The 14,883-nt window shown below is 38.7% G+C and overlaps 1 protein-coding gene across 1 annotated transcript in view; it reads left to right on the top strand.

Annotated features, from left to right (window-relative positions):
- The window catches only part of mtss1 (MTSS I-BAR domain containing 1), a gene marked incomplete at its 3' end in the record, with an annotated part of 60,706 nt that overhangs the window by 30,043 nt on the left and 15,780 nt on the right, over window positions 1-14,883 (top strand). Inside the window, exons 4-6 of the mRNA XM_079241992.1 lie at window positions 8,170-8,254; window positions 9,672-9,763; window positions 9,839-9,913. Coding sequence (XP_079098118.1) covers window positions 8,170-8,254; window positions 9,672-9,763; window positions 9,839-9,913 — 252 coding nt within the window. The remainder of the gene's footprint in view (window positions 1-8,169; window positions 8,255-9,671; window positions 9,764-9,838; window positions 9,914-14,883) is intronic.

Genomic DNA, 14,883 nt, shown 5'->3' with positions numbered 1-14,883 from the left:
CATGGTGCATCTTTTGTGCTTTTGATACACACTTATACTCTGCTTTGACATCTCATTAAACCATGTAAAAACACTTATCAGTTTCCTCCGTATGAGCCCATTATAACACCCGCAGGGGACTCTGCGTCTGTGTGTCAGAACTGGTCTGGTAGGTCTGTTGTGTGCAGGCTCTGCGGTTGGTTTCCACGGTAATGCTCATGTTCTCATCTTTCTGTGATCCAGGGAGGAAGTCGCTGTGTTTTAAAGATTGCTTACCAGGAGGGACAGACTCACAGAGGAATAGCTGTCAGCCTGGTGCCTAGCGCAAGGGCACATCCATGGCACTGCACTCCTGTTGTTGGAACACGTTGAAACGTATTTTAGTGTCATCTGACTCTAATTGTAGTTTTGCAGTGTAGAAATCTGGAAGTTACTGACAGCATCCAGGTGCTTTGCCAACCTGCGTATCTTTTAGCATTTTAATATGAAACACTATTAAGATTGAAGAATAGGTTCCATTTCCACCAAGTGGTCTGACTTGGGACAGGGCGGTATGCATTTTATTTTCTGTTTCTACAAATGAAAACTGTGCAGGAATATCTGACGCCATCCATTCTAAATTTTGGGATCCTTCCACTGGGATCATATCTTACTGATAAGACCAAATGGAGCACTTAAGATGTAACTTGGGCTCACAGAAACTTTGTTCTGGTTCTGCTGGATCTTAGTACCAACTTCGACACAATAGACCACCAAACCACATTGACCAGACTTAGAAGTCTGGTGGGCATCTCAGATACCGCTTTTAAATGGTTCGACTTCTATCTCACAGGTAGAAGATTTTTGGTAAGTTTGGATACATGCTCCTCAGGAATTCATGAAATCCAGTGTGGGGTTCCCCAAGGATCAATTTTAGGCCCAATACTTTTTAATCCGTACATGTTGCCCCTTGGGGACATCATCAGGAGAGACGGCATTGTTGCCTTTCACAGATATGCTGATGATACACAGCTTTACATCGCCGTGTCTCCTGATGACCGAGAGCCGATTAATACCCTTTTAAACTGTATTTTAGATATTAAGTCATGGACTGCAGAGAATTTCTTACAGCTCAACCAGGACAAAACTGAGTTTTTTGTATTATCGGTCCTGAAGGCAAGAGAGAGATCATTTCACCAGACTGCAAGGTTTCCATCCCTCTTAGTGTGTGAGAAATCTGGGTGTTTTATTTGACCCTGAGCTGAATTTTACTCCACAGATCAGAAACGTAACAAAGACAGGATTTTATCATCTTAAAAACATTGCCAGAGTCCGCCCATTTCTCTTTCTTGCCAGTACGGAGATGCTGATACATGCTTTTGTTTCTCCATTTTTATGGTCCTCGCCTTTGGAATAGCCTGCCAGAGGACCTCAGGGCCGCAGGGACTGTAGATATTTTTTAAGAAAGGCTCAACACCCACCTTTTTAGTTTAGCTTTCACTTGAATTTTTCTTCTTTTCTTATTTATGTTTATTTATTCATTTTTAATAGATACATTTATTTACGTATTTATTTATTTTTCATTGATTTAAAAAAAAAAATCTTTTATACATTAGTCTTACCCAATTTTATGACATATTTTATGTACTTTTTTAGGTATTTAGATATTACTTAGGTTTAATTATTATCTAATTGTTGTTTTGCAGCATTATTGATTTAGGTATTTTATCTTGTGTGTTTTTATTTTATCTTTTTAAGTTTTTAGTTCCAGTGGGGGGTTTTTTTTTCATGGCAATCCTCCATGTCGTAGGCTGCGCCTGTTTGACTGAAGGGGTTGTTGTGGCGGGGTTGCAGCCCCATGGCTGTGGTGTGGATCCTGGCCTGGGCGTTCCCTGTGGCTGTGTCTCTGTTGTTCATTCCTGGGGAGGCTCCTGACATGGACGGATTCCCCAGATGTTGTTTCCTTGCAGCAGTGTCAAGCCAGATATAGAGGTAGAATCCTCAAGTTAGTAGTTTTTATTTTGGCATTAATGGTCAGGGAAAGGGTTGGGTTGTGTGTGCGTGTGGGTAATGTGCGTGTGTGTTTTTAAGTGTGAATAATTTTTTTCCCTTTTTTTTTATGTTGTTAAGCACTTTGGTATGCTTTTGTATGAAAAGTGCTATTTAAATAAAGTTTGATTTGATTGATTGTTAGAAGGAATTGTCACTTTTCATGTGACTCAGAAATAAGAGTGGAAACAGCCTTATTTTTAAATATATTGGGGATTTCTTGTTGTTTAAAACTACATGCCAAGAAAAAGGAACACAAACTACTGGATGGCCGCCATTCTCTTCCTTTGTTTCTGTGCCACCTTGGCACGTTCTGGTGGACCTGCCCATGTTCACAGCAGTTTAACCAGAACCAAAGAAGGATGAACTTGACTTAACTTGAGATTTCCCAAAATAGACAATTGGCTATTTTCAGACAACTGAGAGTTTCAGATATTTCTTTTAATGAAGTCAACCTGACTCTGTCTGGTTTCAGCTCTTCCTCTTGTCTGCTTGTTGCTGTGTTGGGTTGCCACAGTTTGAGTTCATAGCAAATGAAATTACACATGATCCTACACAGACAGAGCTCATGTACTTTCTCATAGCTCTGCCCTATCTATCTATCCATCCATTCATCCATCCATTCATCCATCTATCCATACATACATCCATACATACATCCATACATACATGCATACATTAATCCTCTTCCACAGTGTTGGTTTTTACCCAAATCACACAAATGCTAATTAGTACAAGGCTGGATAAATTGTTGCGTATACATACTGTATGTTTTTCTGTACTACTTCTCTGCAATCAACCTAACTGAATGTATTGACCACATTTAAAATTAGCTTAATATGTGCTTAACCTGATTTATAGTTTAATGGTAAAGACTGACAAAAACAATGAGTTAAAAACTTTGAACAAGTCTTGTCATCATCAGCTGATTTTCAAAGTAGGTTTTCCTTTCCTCTTCTCTGCTGATTCCACATGACTGGTTTCCCTGGCAACTTAGGAACTGTTGACGTCTTTACCGTCATGGGGCTCTCAAAGCACACGCACATGTACATGCTCATCACAAGACAAACTACTGAGTACTGGCTAATTCTTACAGTATTTTCCTGAGGTCAGCACAGAGATTAAAAGGCAGTTTGCTCTGGTCACCCTGGTCAGTTAATCAATACCTCAGTCAATGCAAAGAGAAAGAATTGGAGCAGTAGCATTTTCAGACTGGTGGTGTTATCGTCATGTCTTGTCAGTACTTTTTTTTTTTTTTTTTTTTTTTTTTTTTTTTTTTTTAACTATTAGTTTATCAAGTTTCAATTTCATTGGTGAAATCTGTATTTCCCAGTAGTCTGTCTGCAGACTGTTGGAATTAGATTTATGACACAGGTCTGGGAGTGAAGGCAGAGAAAAGCAAATCACTGGGAACAACCTGGGTAAAGAAAAAAAAAAAAACGTACACTGAGTTTTCTGAAAGGACCACTTGATGAGGGTTGAGGAAAGTGGAGCTGGAAAATTTGGATTAAGAAAAAGGGTGAACAGTTCTCTCTCTGTTTCTCTGGCATTGCATCTTTGGAAAACGGAGGGAAAATATGAACCAGGGGAAGGGATTTTTGCTTTCAATATTTACATTATATGTCTTCTGCCCATTTAACATGGCATGAATTTACCATTTTGAAATTACATTAGATCTTTAGAAAGCATGAAGTTATGATGGAGGACCAGTCACAGTTATTGTCTATATCAATTAGTTAATCAATCTGAAAGGATTTGCATCAGTTTTGACATGTTGCATACATTCTTTGCTCAGTATATTCATGTGGTATATGTAAAATACCTTTTATTTAGCCAGTGCTCGGAATTATAGTTTGAGGGTGCTTTAAAAGAAAGTAATTTTTGTTAGGAATACTTATAAAATCAGTGTCTCGAGCCTCATTAAAAATTCTTCAGGCTTCACATTTCAGTGTGACCCACTATGCTCTTGGAATTTTCTCTGGACACTATTCCAACTTATTTACCACAAGCGTACTTTGAAGCACCTCTACATCATGCCATTTTACGGATAGTTGTCATTCTTTATAATTCATAGATTTCACTACATACACTTAAAACAGACTCTGGATTTCTCACAGTTGCTAAAAGCAGGTAAATCCTGCACAGTTTAATTAGATAGAAGTATTGCTTACTATCATCTTGTGTACACAGTTCAATCCTGGAGGTCACTGCTAGGGGGCAGTACATAGTACCTAGACAATAGGATCTGGCATTTACCAATCCGTTAACAAGCGACAAGTGTTTGTGACTGTTTAACAGGAAGAAATAACCCTAAAAATGGTGGTAGCTGGTCCAAGAATCGTTCTTCAAAACTATCTGCCATTGTGTTTACTTCCAATCTCGTGTTCATGCTCTTGTCCGCATGAGCGCCTCTAGTGTTCAGTATTGCACCTCGAGCACTCGACACATTACCTCACATTGGCACACGACCTGTATGCCAAAGGTAAGCTGGAAATGCATAAACACCATGATACTTATGCAGACTCATTGCCAGCAGCATGTATTGCCTAGGCCTTGCAGTTCTATTCAGAAGGCTTATTTTCTCATGATGGCAAGCGGACCAGCTGCCAAAACCATACCATCGTGTTTCATTGATGTCATAAAGTTTTCAGGCTGAATGCCTTATTTTGTTCCTTTTTCAAATTCTAAGACTTTTTCTTAAATCAAATAGTTTCACTACCTTCCAGCTTGTATATGTGATCTATAAAGTAAACTGTAGTTTCTACACTATTGAGTATACTTGAATATAAGCTACACCTTAATGAGCCTGCAGCAGCTCCATTTCGTTTTTCAAAAACCAGATTGATTGCCTTTAACTCGAAGGCTGCATCATATGTATGTTTTTGTGTTTTCCATGAGTAGGGTGTGTGCATGAAGTGCGAAATGACTCAGAAGCCAGTAAAATTCACTAATTAGCCGCATCATTGTTTAAGCAGCAGAATTCAAATTGAGTGAAAAAAAGTAGTGACTTACAGCCTGGAAATTACATACGGACTAGAGACAGCCAACAGTGTTTTTGAAAACAAAACAAAAAAAAAAAGCAGTAGTGTTTGTTTTTAAATCTGATGTTAATCTGTAAAAACGACTGTTTGATGTAATGAATGTGCATTAACAACATAACGTACATAAAAGATTTTCAATGCATTTACTGACTTGCTGTTTAAACATATTTTAGGACGTACAATTTGACTACATAAACACCAGATTTTGCTGCATCAAGATTGAGATTTTGTCGCCACAACATTCACGTCTTAAAATGTTCTCTGAGCTTTAAGGATGAGATGTGCAACAAGGAGGGTGAGGTAAACAAAACAAACACACCTCGCCACACCTTAACTATTAACCCACACTTTGTTCCAGAGATCGTGTCTTTGTTTGCGTTCCTGCCCTCTGTCACGTGTGTGGGATAATTGAGATTTGCTTCAGATCAGTTGGAGCATAACTGGGGTGTAGAGTCAGGAGGAATTGGAGAAAGAACATGAACAGGGGAAAGTAAAGGAAAGATTGATTGAGAAAGGGAGCATAAGAAAACATGACGAGCCAGATAAAGGAGTAGAAGGTGGATTAGGTTTGGTTCAGACCAGAGAAAGAGAGAAAAATGAGGAGCTGCTGTTTTACCACAGGCTACATGAGGATGGAGGGATGGAAGGTGTGATAGGAATGATGGATGAAGCGTAAAGTCTATGCCATCATGACATCACTTCCTGCTGACTGAGCAAGCACATACCTGATCAGTCATCTTGAATGTTCTATTTTACATGTCATTCATGATTTAGTTTCACAGCTTGTGTGCCTGCCTTCCTGTTTCCTCTCCATGCAGCTGTTAGGTTTAGATATTCAAACAACCCGAAGCGACTCAGCGTGGACTCTCACAGTACGAACTATTCAGTGTAAATCTGCTGTATCACTTCGATCACAGGAGACATGAATGTTGTGAATGAAAGCAAATGTCACTGGAAGACTGCCTCGCTGTTTCTGTTGGATAAATCACAATATTGTATCGCTTACATTTTCATTTCTTATTAAACTGTCAGATATATAATCTATCACATGTTGTTTTATGAAATAATTAGAATAGTTGTGGACAAATGCCCATCATTATGTCACAGAGCTTCCTCTGAGATCTTCATTTATTGCTTGTTTTGGCCAATCAGCAGTCCAAAGCATAATATTTACAGCAGTAATAAATAATAGAAACACTTTAGATCTGCAAATTGTTAATCTGTTTGATTTTTCTTTGATATGTCATACAAACTCAGAAAGTAATACACATAAAAAGAAGAAATGAAATGCAAAATGTTGCACATCCTCACCACTGAAACATTTAAGTGTGATGAATGATTAGTTTAACAGGAGGCGTTGTGTCTGCGTACAAACTGACGGGCACACAGACAGTTACGATGAGCTCAACTCTGTTTGTGTGAGGATGACGGAAGATGAGCTGTCGATCTGACGGTCCCCTTTCCCTTTAGTTCTACTCTCACTGTCTGAGTCACTGCGTGTCATCCCAATGGATACACAAAATGTTTATTTACTCGTCGCAGGTGTAATGAAATCATGACCTCCAACCAGACGAGTATCAAGGGAACAGTTGAGCATCTGCAAATGGATGTTTCCTAAAAAAGATGTTAAATAAGATGTTAAGATGTACCAAGATGTGTATTTTTTTCTGAGAAACTGTTGTTTCGTTAGAAAAGAAGAAATCCAATCATCAGCCAATCCCTGCCGTAGCGCAGGCGTAGCTTCTCCTGGCGTATGAATTATGGGCTAAAATGAACTTTGTTCTTTTTGTTGACACCTCGAGAAAACAAACAAATTTCTCTATTTTTGCAGAGTCTGTAATGACTTTGGAATGATCTTTGGCTTGACACATCAAGCAACATTGGTGAAATTCTTTAGATTTTTCTCACCTTCCTGTCCTCTAACGAAGGCTAATTCAGCATCCGTCATGCACCTTGTCACTTTCATGAGCTCCCTCCAGCCATTAAAAGTCAATCCGAAGCTGACTTTGTCGTATCTATTGCTCTGTCACTTTTACTCTTTCCTCTCCTCTCTTCTTCTGATGTTCTCTTGCATTTCTTTAGTGTGGGTTGATATCCAGTTGCTGGCATCTATCATAGTGGGATAAAATGAAAGTAGGCTATAAAGTAATGTTCCAGATTGCAAAAAAAATAAAATGTGGTTTCTCAGTTTTGGTCCATGTGCCATTAAATGCTTCTGAAACACTGAAAAATGCAGACCGTGTTTCTCTTTATTAATTAATTAACTTGACTTTTTTCCTCCAATCATGTATATTTTTGAAGTGTGTTTGTCAGCTAGCTGCTTCGGTCAGTTGCTTGTCACTCTGCGATTACATGCCAGTGTGTTGAAACGTGTTTGACCTGAAAACTCTGTTTTGCTCTGCTTGCTTGTACGGACAAGCCATCGTTGTCACATTGTCGCATGAAGTGGGACTGTTGTGTACTTTATCTCAGAGCTTTAGGTTGTGATAAGTGTGTGTGTGTGTGTGTGTGTGTGTGTGTAACTTGATATCGTAACATTAATCTAAGCTGGTTGTGAAAGGACATGCTCACCGCCTTACATAATTCATTAACGAAATGAGACACATGCACCTACATGCATTATTTTTACACATTTCAACATTCATCATAAGATCTTAATCAGATTGGTTTCATTATTAGCCTTTAACATGATGCAATGACGGCACACACCCACAAATGCATCCCTCTCATTTTATGGGTTTACTGTAGAGATTTCTGTTGTACGGTTGTACGAAGTTAATAAGATGCTGCTTTAGGTTTGGACTGCACAGTGTAAAGCAGTGCTTGGTAGAAGTGAAAGTGGAGAACTGCTTTACAGCTGACTCACACACACACAAAACATAGTTTAAAATCTTTTTGCTTCATTTCTTTCACACACAAACTTGTACACAGATTTAGTGATAAGTTCTTTATATGCTTGGGTGATCTTGGACCAGTTATAGACAGACTTAAGGGAAATATTTTAGGTTTTAGGTTTCATTTGCATTTCAACAGCAGATAAATGCTATTTAACTGGTGTGTGCATGTTTTTTTTAAAAAAATTTTTCCTGTTAATTTTAGGCTGTTTTATTAATTGTTCCAGGTGCTACCAAAGAGATTGGCTCAGCGCTAACCAGGATGTGTTTGAGACACCGCAGCATCGAATCCAAGCTCAAACTGTTCACAACGTAAGACACATAAACATCTACACGCATGTTTGCATTCATTAGACACAGTAGCATCTGATGTGGTGTTTACAAGGGGGAAAGACGGGTGAAGCTGCGAATGACTGCGTGATGACAACTTGAATTTGACAGTGTGGGAATCAGACACTTAATTACACTCAGATGACATATAGTAGTGCATGACAGCGTATATCTAAGTAGGTGTGTGTGACAGGAGAGAGCTGTCATGACTTCACCCGTCTTTACTGTCACTGTCACTACTTCTGCATTACTCCTTCCTTTGTCGTCGCCATTTACAACTGTAGAATTTTGCTGTTTGAGCATTTAGTAACCCCCACGAAATGTTTATTTGTTAAAAATAGTACATTCAAAAAGTGCTATATCTCATAAAAATACAGCAAAAATTCAGACTATTAACTGTCTATTTGGTTTCCTTCCTTTTGTTCTTTGGGTTGAGGTTCAGACTGACTCGGTGAAGTCTGTCTAAACCTCAAATTCATAGAAATTATGGAATTTCAGCATTTTACGGAAGCTAATCCTTAGTATTCTTGACAGTGTGCTCTGGCTTATTGTCTTGTTTAAATGAAAATTTTTATTGGTACTGAGGACACCCAAAAAACTTGTCAGGGGGTGGTGGTCTGTATTTTTCTGCAACCATCCTTTCCTCGATCTAAATGAGCCTGCCAGTCTCTGTCACAAAAAATATCCAAAAGAGTCTTAATTTCATGTTTTAGAGTTGGATTGGCAACAATGAGATTTTGCATTTTACCAACACAAATAACACGTTTCTATAAAACCTGGTTAATGGAGTGCAACTATGAAAAGTGTCCTTTCATAAGATTTTCTCATCACTTTTCTTCATCACTTGAGGAGTGTGAAGGCTGAGTTTCACAATGCTGCAGAGTTTCTTGTATTCTTCCCCAGATCTGCACCCTCCCAGTCTTTATTGCATCTCTGCAGGCAATTGTCTCGTCTCTCATTGAGTTGAGCATTAAAAAGGAGTCTGATTCCCCAACGTTAACTTGAGAGTAACAACAAAGTTTTTTTTTTGTTTTGTTTTGTTTTGTTTTTTTTTATTGTTGTTTGTGTTTTATTTTTTGTGTTTTGATTTAAAAAATAAAAAAATATGTGGAAAGAAAATGTGTGTTTTAAGTTTTACTGTGGTGAATTTTATGAGGAATGATGAAAAATTGGTCTCAAAATTAGTAAATTACTTTCATTTTCAGTTCATCAGACTTGATTTGAATCCAAAATTGGGTGTAAAAAGACAAAATATGGGTTTATTTGATGAAACCCACCAGAAGATAAATAATTGAAAGCCAGGTGGATATGAACACGCCGTTTACAGTTTTATTTTTCTTTAATAAAACGAGGTAAAACACAATAATTAAGAAGGCTAAACTTTTCTTAATGTTTTCAGAGCTCTGTCTGAAAGTCTCATCACTCCACTTGAGTCAACAATGGAAGACTGGAAGAAAAGGGCCAGTCAGCTGGACAAAGACCACGCCAAAGGTACGTTAACACACTGACACACACATACCTGCAGAGATATAACACTTTTATTATACATCCATTTTTCTTGCTTAGAGTATAAAAAGGCCAGAGCAGAAATCAAGAAGAAATCATCAGACACCATCAAACTGCAGAAGAAGGTCAAGAAAGGTAAGATGAACCCATTTCTTTTTACATGCATTGGGGTGTCATCCATACTTAACAGAACTGTCACTGTGTCCATTTTTTTTCCAATAATTGGTGAAGGTTAATATTAGAACTGGATCCAAGAAACACCGTGCCAAATAAGAAAACAATTCTCCACATAGATTAACAACAGATGCGAGGAGTCCATCCATCCTGCCCTCTGCTGAAGACATTTAAAAAAAAACCCAACATGTTGTATTACAGTTGTCCTGATGCCCCAAGGAGAGAAATAATCTCTCTGATAACATGTTTCTCAACTGAGATAATTGCCCCATGGGGCAAATGCTAAAGGTGATTGACACTTTTGTGGATTTTCAGGTTTGTGGAGATCTTCAGTCTTGACTTTAACATCAGAGACTTGTGACTTCATTTAGACTTTAACCTTTTCTCGTGGACTGACCTGATTTCCTGCTTAAGGTGCAACAAAATGTACATTTTCTTGATAATAGAAACCTTTTGAATCGATGCTTCTGCATCCACATTTTCCAAGGCAGACAGACGGGCTTGTTTATCAGTGCAGACCAGCTGACAGACATAATGATTTGTTTATGACTTCAGTTTGGACATTCAGACTTGATTTAGAGCTTTTTAGTCATAAATCAATGCTTTTAGGTTCTGATTTTGGACTAGTTTGGATTCACTCAGTCTACCTACTCTAACTGTGCTCAGAGGCTTTTTTTCTGACTCCAGACTTGATCTTTGGACAGTTGCCATGGAAAACCTCCAGGCAAGCACCTGGTCTGTGTCCTTACCTGCTATCAGACACACCCGCTGTTGCCATGGCTTCATTTAGTCTTCACATCCCATAATGTCAGAAACTGAAAGCTTTTCGAGAAAGAATGCAGACTGCCTTAAGTAGAATAAAAAGTCTCAAGCACATGCAGTAACCCACATTTGTGCACATCACAAGACACACAAACCAAGATCAAAACAGAACATTGAAGCCAGTATAAGAATGCCCGCTCTGTTTCTCTCTCTCTCTCTCTCTCTCTCTCTCTCCCTCCCTCCCTCTCTCTTTCTCTCTCTCTCTCTCGCTGTATCTCTCTCTCTCTCTCTCTCTCTCGCTGTATCTCTCTCTGCCCAATCCACAAATGCACAGACACGGAAATAGCGCGTGCACACATCACAAGTCTCAGTGCAGACCCACCTAGGGTAAACAGAACAACGTCTGATGTGGGTTTAACATCTCTGAACATGTTTTTGCCTTTTTCTTCATTTGCCTTGTTTTGTCCATTTCTGTATCATTTTCATGGTTTCTGTATTTTATTTTAATCAACCATCTTGAGCATTGTGCGAGATCAGATATCAAATCTCATCCTTTACTTGCTTTTGCATGTGGATACTTTATATTTAGAATTTTTTGAATATTAAAATTAACCACCGCAGATCAGAAGGAGGCGCACAGTCCCAGGCTGCATAGAGAAACTTTATTTAAATTTATTTGTTTGGTTATATCCTGGTGTGGACACAATGATCCCATCACTTTGCAGAGGAAATGTATGCACACAGCTACAGTGAGTGCTGAGGATCAGAGCTGCTTCTCAGTTGAGATGATCTGACAAAATCCTACTCATGTACCTGATAAGTGTCACTCAGATTATTCGTTGTGCTTTTGAGGATTTTAAGGCTCAGACAGACAATCAGTAAATCAGTTAGAAACGCCACAGCTCCACGTTCACAAGTTTTTTTTTTTCCTGCCTAATGACCAGTACAACATTCAGAGCTCCCCATTCTAATTGTCCTTGGTGTATAGCGGGCTGATTACTTGAAGACACAATATGATATGTAACAGTGTTGGCAAATGCTGTAGTTTCAGAGTAGAACTTAACAGAAAGGCAGCTATTTTGAGTGTGAAACAGTTTTTCAATGTGTTGACGAGCTTTATTGAAGATTTTGTTTCTTTTTTCAGTCTGTATGAATGTGCAGAGAGTCCAGATACTAATGATGCATCACAGCTGCATCTCCATGCAGCTCCATGTAGCTATGTTAACTCTCTGTCCTCTCGCTATGAGTCTTTTTGTCCTTCTTTAACTCCTGAAACTTCCATGAACTAATTTCTTTTCTCAGATCGTTTTTACAGATTCTGCTTTTATCTGACACAAATCTGCGTAGAATGAAAAGAAAGCCAGCAAACAGTAAACATCTGTCCCTTCTCTAATTATCCCATGTGATTTTGAGTGTGTGTGTGTATCATACATCTATCATTATGTGGTATTTAACTACTTGAGGAAAAGGGAATCTCCAACTGCTGACAGAGAGAAGCAGATAATGGGAGGGACGTTGAGGAAACAAAGGCAGACAAAGAATCCATGTCTCTATATGGACATAAAACACATGCATGGTCTAAAGCAGGGTTATTCAGTTTGGTCCTTCAAATCCAGCAGGTTTTGCATGTATTCCTGCTTTGACACACCTGAATCTAATTAGATGGATCTAACAGCCAATAAGGTTCTGCAGAAAGACTCATTAATTTGGACCAAACTGAGTACCCCTAGTCTAGGGTTTAAGCAGAACTGTAACTGGTATATAAATGGTTAACAAAGAGGAAAATCACCCGAAAAGAGGTTGGTTTAAGTCTATGTGATCTTTGTGTTTGCCACACGGTTAATACACAGAGGATAGAAACAGAAATATGTGTCAATAGAAAATATATATAACCAAGTTTATGGCAAGACAAATAAATGGGAACTCCTTCCTGAGAAGAGGAAAAGATGAGTTAGAAGGAATAAGGATGGATGTTGGGGTTTGTGGTTATTTCAGACCTCCAGGATGGAGGGGAGGAAAAAGATGATGTCACAGGGCTGTTATGTGGTTAGGGAAAGATGAAGATGCAGATAAAAGGAGAATCAAATGATGCGGGATGGAGGATAGAGGCTATTAAAGAGGCAAATAACAGCAAAAAGATCTGAGGGAGAAGTTAAGTGATTGAATCTGAAGGGGAAAAATGGGGAAAAACAGAGAAGTTGAGGGGAAGATAGATTTCAGAAGAGGTAGGAAAGTCAAAGTTTGTTGGAAGGTGGAAAAAATAAATGAGAAGATAGAGAGATTGCAAAGAGGGGAATAGAGTTGGATAGTGAAGTGAGATTAAAAAGGAAGCCGGGTATGTTGAAGGCAAAAGTATCCTGCACAGAAGAGGAGGAGGTTAAACTAGGTGAATGGTGAAAAAAATGATCATTTGTATACTTAGTTTCTGCATCCAGCTGCTTCATGTCTAAACCTGTTGTTGGGAAATCAGTGGAGACATTAAACGTTTATCACCTGACATAAACTACCTGCCCAGTCTGACAGTGACGACATACTCGCTGTGAGATGCAGAAAGTCTAGACTTAATGCGTCTCAAAGCAGTAGTCAGTCGTGATAAAAACAGATGTATATGGAGACGTTTCAGCAGAGCAGTGGAGCAGATAGTGCTCCATACCGCCTTGAGTCTTTCACCATCCTGATACATGTTCCTTCCCTCTGTCCTCATTTGCTCAGTAAGAAAGTAAGAAAATCTCAGAAGTTTTGAGAAGAGAGGGTGTTTTGTTTTCCTTGCTCATGCACAGTTGATCCACTTGTTAGATGTTCTGTTTACAGACTTTCACAGTCATCTACAGAGGGTCTTTACACGCTCTTTTCGGAATGGGAAGGTGACAAAATTCCACTCTTGTCATTCTTCGCAGATTGACAAATTACAAAAGCATAAACTACTCCTGAGGCGTGAAGTTTTTTTTTTTTTCTTTGTTTAGCAGGCAGAATGATAAAACAGCAAGTTAATCCTTAAACAAACATCACTTGTGAATCCAGAAGCTCATTTAGATTAGTCTTTTGAGATTCTTTGTGAGGTCAGACTGTTGTTCTGGGTTACACCTACTCAGCTTATGTGGAAACATCTCCACAGACTAATAACAGTGACATATGATCACTGGGAAGTGTCGTGATGGGGAAAATTCCTCACATTTTAACTTGGTTGCTTCCATGTGTCTGACTTACTGAATTACTCAGACTTTGGCTGACCTGAGAGGCATTTCAGTCTGCGATATGAGTTTTTTTTTTTTTTGTCACTGAGCTAGAAAGGATATTTTAATTGCATGGTTAATACAAACTGGTCTAAAAGTACTTCTAATAAACTGCAGTTTTATGACGAAAAGCCTGAAAGATCCTGTTTGGAAACAAACATGACACAGCACATTTCCTAGCTGGTGAGAATTTACTCTATTTGAACTGCCTTTCACCTTTAACAGACTGAGTGATTTGACCCGGTGCAGGACGGAGGCTCTGTGTTTTTGTGGGTAGTGAGCCAGAGCCTTACAGAAAGAGCGCCTGACAGCATGCAGCCTGTGTGTTTCCACAGAGGCCAGACATCAGACTAACAGCACAGTAACACACAGCTCCTGTTAGCAACATGGAAATTATCCTCAGTCTTCTCCGTGTTCCCGCACACACACCTGAGTGAACAGACTGTTTGGATTGAGTGCATGGCACAAAGCTCGCAGTGTGCCTGCTTGGCTATGGAAATTGCCGCTCACTGTTTTCCACAGGATTTACTGTCTGTCACTTTGGTTTTCACTCTTTTTCTGTCTGTTAAAGATAAATAACTTGTGTTTGTTTGCTACAGAAATGTCTGAATAACAAAAGAATAAAACTGCAGAAATTAGGTGAATACTAAGCTCAGAAATCAGTTGAAGAGACATAGTTTGGGCTCTTTTTCTGTTTTAGATAGAAACACATTCAGATCATGTACTGCATTAACTGACTAATGAATTATAATATGCAAATAACTCTTCAGGAGGTGAGTTCTTAAATAATTTGAATACATTTGCTTATTTTTATGTCTGTCTTTTCTCTTATAGTGCTTCACTGGTAACTGATAAATCTGACATTATATGGCATACAATGTGTTAACTTAAAGTGGGAAATAACTGGAGACAAAGACGGGAGAAGGAGCAAGGTTC

This window comes from Telmatherina bonti (assembly GCF_933228915.1).
Source record: "Telmatherina bonti genome assembly, chromosome: 6".
Taxonomy (NCBI): domain Eukaryota; kingdom Metazoa; phylum Chordata; class Actinopteri; order Atheriniformes; family Telmatherinidae; genus Telmatherina; species Telmatherina bonti.
This window is presented reverse-complemented; position numbering and strand designations above follow the sequence as displayed.